Source organism: Gigantopelta aegis, unplaced genomic scaffold, assembly GCF_016097555.1.
Source record: "Gigantopelta aegis isolate Gae_Host unplaced genomic scaffold, Gae_host_genome ctg4802_pilon_pilon, whole genome shotgun sequence".
NCBI lineage: Eukaryota > Metazoa > Mollusca > Gastropoda > Neomphalida > Peltospiridae > Gigantopelta > Gigantopelta aegis.
In genome coordinates, this window is record NW_024534049.1 from 7643 (window position 1) to 14094 (window position 6452).

Sequence of the window (6452 nt, forward strand, 5' to 3'; positions counted from 1 at the left end):
TAATTAGAGTAACTAATAACTCATCCATCACGTTGCTGCACCACGAGGATACAGAATATCTAAATATTCACGAAGTCAAATTTTCGCGGTTGACACAAAACACAAAATTGTGAGTTCAGGAAAATTTTATGCACGAAAGTTTGAGTGGCGAAAATTTTGACATTTACAGTATAAAGCTAACTGTATTATGAAGTATCAAGTATGATGTATTCTATATTTCCCAGTAAACCATTGCAAATTTTTTAATGTTAATAAACATCAAAATTGACTAAAGGAAATTATTTTGTTATCATTCGTTATATATATTTCATCATATATATATATACTTGTATACCGTAAAGGGTACAAATTTTTTCGAGGGCTTAAATTTTGTGCTTTTTTAAAATTTTCAATTTTATTATTTAAATTTCTTGAGTATTAACTTTTCATGGTTTAGTGGGTGTGAAGTATTAATTAATGGGTGTGTGGTATAGGCGGGCACGTGTTGTGATCACAAGCGTGATTTTGCGAAATATGGCTACCTATTCCTATAAATCCATGGTAAGAGGGTACCATATATACAAGAAAATCTTGGAGGCAGCTGACGAAGTACTTCATTGTAAAAGAGAAAGAAGTAACCGACAGGATCCCTTTGCGTGATTATGCGTGGGTGGAGTAAAAGTTAAATTTTATGATAAAACAACAACCCACGAATACAGCGAAATTAAATCCCCCACAAAAATTTATACCCTTACGGTAGCATATTACAAATTTAAAAAGAACTGACTTGAACTTTAATTTCAGCATTTCAGGTTTCTTGACATAGAAAACAATATCATTGTCAAACTGTGGGTCTAGAGTATTTTGTCTCACTGGAGTGACTACACTTTTACCCTCACAAGTCACTTTACAGTACGGATCAGCTCCTATCAACAACAAAAATAAAAATTTATAATTAACACAATACACTAAAACGATCATTGGAATATTGGTCATTTCAATTAGTCAATAAAACATAAAATAGAAACAGATAATTTCAAAGGTATACTATATATATAATGGTGACACAAGTATTCTAGTTGACCCATTGCACATTTGAACTGTGCTTTCTATCATTTCTGCTAAACAACATAGTACATTAGTACAAACTAGTTCTGTCTGTGTCAGTCATTTGTTTACAATATACTTTAATTTTTCTTGTGAAATACAATGTACATATAGAAGTGTTCAAATAATATCCAAGGAGTATCAAATTAACCAATGTTCTTGAATGGGTACTTCATTAATTATATTGCCTTTAATTTATTAGACTTAATATTATTCATACACCATACATGTAACTACAAGACATGCTTGTATATATATTTATAAAGTGTAAGTGCATACCAACTCCAGGTCATATCTTGTTTAGTTAATCCTTGGGCATTATGAAGCTGAACAACCACTTGTCCTCGATATGGCCCCACACAACAGCAGCATAGGTACCCACAACAACCACGAGTGGATGATCCTTCTTTAACTCTCTATAGAAAAGAAACATATAAAACTCAAAATACATAAATAGGTATGCTTCATCCTTCTATCTGTTCATCTCTTCAACACTGTGCATGTTATTGTCTACACATCAACCATCAGCAGCTGTTCATCTATCCATTTAACCACACTTACTTTACATGAGCATTTCGTTCAGAAAAGACTTGTAAAAGGAACTCCCTTTCTTCATTAGGTTCAAGGTAGATGGCACTAGAACATATCTGCCTTGTCCCAATGTAAAACGCCCAAATACACTACGTCTGTTAGTGTAGGTCACACTACCAGCCTCTGGTCTGATTGTATGGATACGATACCTACGGTTCTCCTCAACCTACAAAAAATAGATTGTACAGACACTTAAATTATATTACAAATTAGGTAATATTAAAAAAACGTTAAATGAAGACAAAATATTGGAAAGGTGGGTAGTGATTCAATGTGATACATTTAAAACTTAAACACCATAGACAAACTAAAAACACAGATTACAAGTGAGGGTGAACCTATGTGGTAGGCAGCTGAGACCTAAAATGTAGCAGAACCTGTTGTGTAAGAGAATTAAGAACTTTTTCTCACTTTGAATGACTGGTTATTCAATTGACAGTACTAAAGAATCCCAGTACAGTTTTTAATTGTCTGAAAACTTCACTGGTTCACTTCATGCACCCACATCTTACACTGTCATCTTGTAGCATGTATTTTTGTAAGTTTTAATCTGCATTTGCTTGTTAGAATCACTTAGAGTAGTTAACATACATGAGATTACAGCCACACTATATGTGTATGGATTACCTTCATAACCAGGAAACCAATAGAGAAGTTCTTTAGTGGTTCTTTAGTGGCTGTTCTTTGAGTTCGTCGTGATCGCGATGTACGAGGATCTTTCTGCATCAAAGAAACCATGACTTCTTCTTCTTCTCCCAATACAAAGGAATACTAATAAAGAAATAACAAGACTATTGAACAAATTAATTTTAGTAACTAATTTTAGTTTGTTTGTATATCTTAAGGTTTTAGGACTTAGTGTTAAACTAATAATGCTAAATATCACTACTCTATTTATATTATAATTGATATACTAACTTGAGGGTTATGAAGGGAATGTGTCATGATTATTGACACACCCACCAGCAGTCCGTCCTTCCCACTTGCTATGAAAGGTAGCATCATGCCAAGTTTTTTGAAGACTAAGAACTCGAGTGTTGACGATACGACAAATACTAGCATAAGTAAACCATTGACACCAATCTGAAAATTCCATCCTAAAGAAACAGTAAGACATAATCAAATCTATATTCCTGTACTTATAATATATTTATGTACATTTAATTGATACATAATTACATGTATAGTACATGTATAGTACATGTACTATACATGAATAGTACATGTGCTGAAGTGACTTTAATTCTTACCAAAATCCCCATCATCTTCAACTTTAAGTTCCATCTTGTCTTTCTCACTTTTTGGAACACGACTCCATTCATCAGAACTACATTATAATAATAATAATAATAATAATAATAATAATAATAATAATAATAATAATATAGTTATTGTAATAATAATAATATTCAATAATAAGTAAAATTGCCAGGATATTACAAACAATATTCAATTACAAAATACAAATAATTGCTAGTTATGACACTAATATTCAAATACTTGCCTATCACTCCAAGCTCCATTCCATTCCTTTTTCCCCCAAGGATTCCTCATTTTAATCATCATAAGTTTCTCTTGTTACCAAACAGTGCACTAAGACCAGTAGCTAGCTTCATCTAGTGTTAGAAATATAAAACGTTTTAAGTAGCATAACAGATACACACATATGTACACCAAAATGAAGTTATCTTGCATAAAATAGAGGGTCAACTAACTTTAAAAATACAGTAGTTAATCCATTTTCTTTATACAGAGCTGAACAGTGGTTGGACAGCTCATTAAATATGATTACCACCATAAAGAATTACTATGTGTCATGATTTGATGACATTATACATGTACAATATCTAATTTCTAATTTTATGGTACATTAAATTTGCTACCAGACAAATTTAGTAATTGCCAGCAAAGCTGTTCAACTAGCTTAGTGAAACAATTTAACTTAAATATACTAACCCTTCTGATATCAGTGATAGTGTAAGCATGACCTTTCACTAGACCACAGTCTAAGGGACTTTCAGTGGCTCACCTTCCTTCAACTGAGAGAGAGACAGAGAGACAGAGAGAGGACAGAGACAGAGAGAGAGAGAGAGAGACAGAGAGAGACAGAGAGAGAGAGAGAGTGAGAAAGACAGAGAGAGAGAGAGAGACAGAGAGAGAGTCATAACTTATATAGAACACAAGGGACTAACTTACCATAATAGAACAAGAAATCATTGACTGATGTTCATGAGCTTCAAGTAGCTTCTACAAATATTATACAAAGGGAGATATGTCAACAGAGTAGAAGACAATGCTAGCTTAAATCCTGCTTACACCATAACTCAATTTAATCCAAATACTATTAAGATTATATGTGAATGACTAGTAAAATAGGTATGGCTACAAAAATTACAAAAACAATTGTGTATTTCTTTCTTACATCAAAAAGAGCTTTTTTAGATTCATCATCATCTGTTAGTCCACCATCATGAATTTTAATAGATTCACTAACTCCTCCAGTAAAGTCCACTAAAGCATCTGCAGTAAGTCCACCAGCTAAGGCTTCATAAGAACCAGCTAACCTAAATAAAGTTGATGTAAGTTATCACAATACAGAAAACACTATAAGTGATTATCAAATTAATGAACATCATAAAATAAACAGATGACATATGTACAAATGATGACATCACATTTTAGAGAACAAAGTTTGTAGGAATTACTATACACAGAAATATACATGTACATGTACTAATGTCACTTCTATTATATTTATATAGTCTAATTCTTCTTTAAAAAGTGTTATTAAAACTAACTTGGCATAAGCCTTTCTAACAGGCACTCCAGAATTCATTGCTATCTTTACTCTTCATAAACACAAGTTTTCCACTCGTGTTGGGAGCCAATCATCAACAACAACATCCACCCACTCCCCAAATTGCCAGAAATGAAAATGAAATATACCACAGTATCGCTCAGGATGAGCAGGATCCCAGTCCTACAAATAAAAAGTACATAATAAAGAGAAACAACATTGCTGTAGTTTTAAAATTTTAGAAGTGATAATATAATTTAATAAGGTAGTGTTGTAAGTGTATATGTCTGTATAAAATACCACACTTTTCATTCTGAACTCATTATATTGATTTTACCTGTTCACCGGACATCAACCACCACTTTATCCCAAAGTCTACGTTCCAAAGCTAGAGCAGAACAAGCTGCTACAAACCAACAATTACCGAGTTCTCCTTGATTGAGATCACTGGGGGCTAGACCATGAACAATAAGACGAGGATCTTCACAGAGCTCCTACAACGAGTACATTCATAAAATCCGTTACTAACAAAAGTAGCCATTACAATACATTTCATATAGCATGTATACATGTCTTGGATGTTAGGACTTACTCCAGGTCTTTTCCAGACAATGTCTAGATCATTTCGTCCACTATAGAAAAGTGAATCCGCTTGAGGTGGAAATTCAGGATCGGTAAATGGTTGTCCACGTCTCTGACAGTCTCTCTTCAACTTTTGATAATTTTGATTGCGAAACTTGCGAACCATGTCTAGGTTATAACATGTAATTCATACATTGTAGGTCATACAGTAGTTTTTATAAAGTAGCCATTAAATGTATAAAGTGGTCAGTTTTCACCTAGTTAACACATGTAGTGCAAAGCTATCATCATGAGTACACACATCACAATGTACATTATAGTTACACAAACTCAGGATTATGAGATAAATACAGGTGTCTTTAAGATTTTTTTTCATACTTTCTACATGATTTATACTACCCTAATGACAAACTATAATAGTAGATAATTTTATTCCATATAAGGATATTTTCACAAATAATAGTCTATAAATAGAAGTATTTTAAAAATAGTAAATCTATAATTACACACAGTGGTTTAAGTTATTCATAACTATGGCAACCCACCCACCAGTATAACAATGTACACTAATTATGCCATTATATGGACAGGAGTCCATGCTGACAAAAGGTGGGGTGGATTCCAGACTTTTTCATAATGTACTTTTGGAATGGCCTAATGCAAAATGCTTACTTACGAAAATGCATCTTTTGTGATCCCATTATTTTGTGTAAACAAAGACAGTCAATCAGTGAGATAAGCTAAAGCACATACAACTACAATTACAATAAGTCATTACTAATAAGATAAGGTTAATAGAATATCAAATAGAAAGGAGGATTGTTAGAGTTGTTATGCAATTTAGTTTGTAATAGAACAATATTATTTACATTTCACAACTTACTTCAATATTTTGACAGATCACTAATATATAGGATTGGTTCACTTGAAAGGTAAATTGATAGATATTCGTAGCTACATACAATATGTATTACCTCATATTACAATACATTTATGATTAGTAAACGTACTTAGTGCACTCTTTATCTTCGAAGTGTAGATATAACAGATCAATGGACTCAAAGCGGCAAGATAAAGGAAAGTAGGCACCACGCCCTCATGAAGTGAACGAAGGCTCAATACTGGTCCACGCATGCGCAAACTATAACGTGTATTCATAGAAATAAAATTATAGCCATGCTGTTTTACAGCCTCCTTGTATCACCAACACAGCTAGCAATTGCTATGTTAGTTATGTCCTCCAGTGTCTGCTGATCCACCCTATTTTTTAGAATTCCTGAAATCGACTAGCAAACATGCATGTTATGAATGTACAAAGTCAGGTATAAAATATTTTAAGGTTAAAATTCAAATTAATTCAAACTTATGCTGTCACACAGGAGTATGTTCACTGAAG

The 6452-nt window shown here is 32.8% G+C and overlaps 1 protein-coding gene across 1 annotated transcript; it reads right to left on the reverse strand.

Annotated features, from left to right (window-relative positions):
* Nucleotides 1-766: 766 nt before the first annotated feature.
* Nucleotides 767-5222, reverse strand: LOC121366119 (calpain-5-like; the record flags this gene model as incomplete). The annotated part of the gene is given in 16 exon segments (XM_041490694.1): nucleotides 767-905; nucleotides 1465-1502; nucleotides 1648-1711; nucleotides 1714-1843; nucleotides 2305-2429; nucleotides 2641-2775; nucleotides 2919-3004; nucleotides 3182-3252; nucleotides 3255-3293; nucleotides 3634-3699; nucleotides 4100-4241; nucleotides 4476-4496; nucleotides 4498-4552; nucleotides 4555-4657; nucleotides 4825-4968; nucleotides 5067-5222. Coding segments are annotated over 16 exon segments (1514 nt in total), but the record flags the coding sequence as incomplete, so codon positions are not given.
* Nucleotides 5223-6452: the final 1230 nt, after the last annotated feature.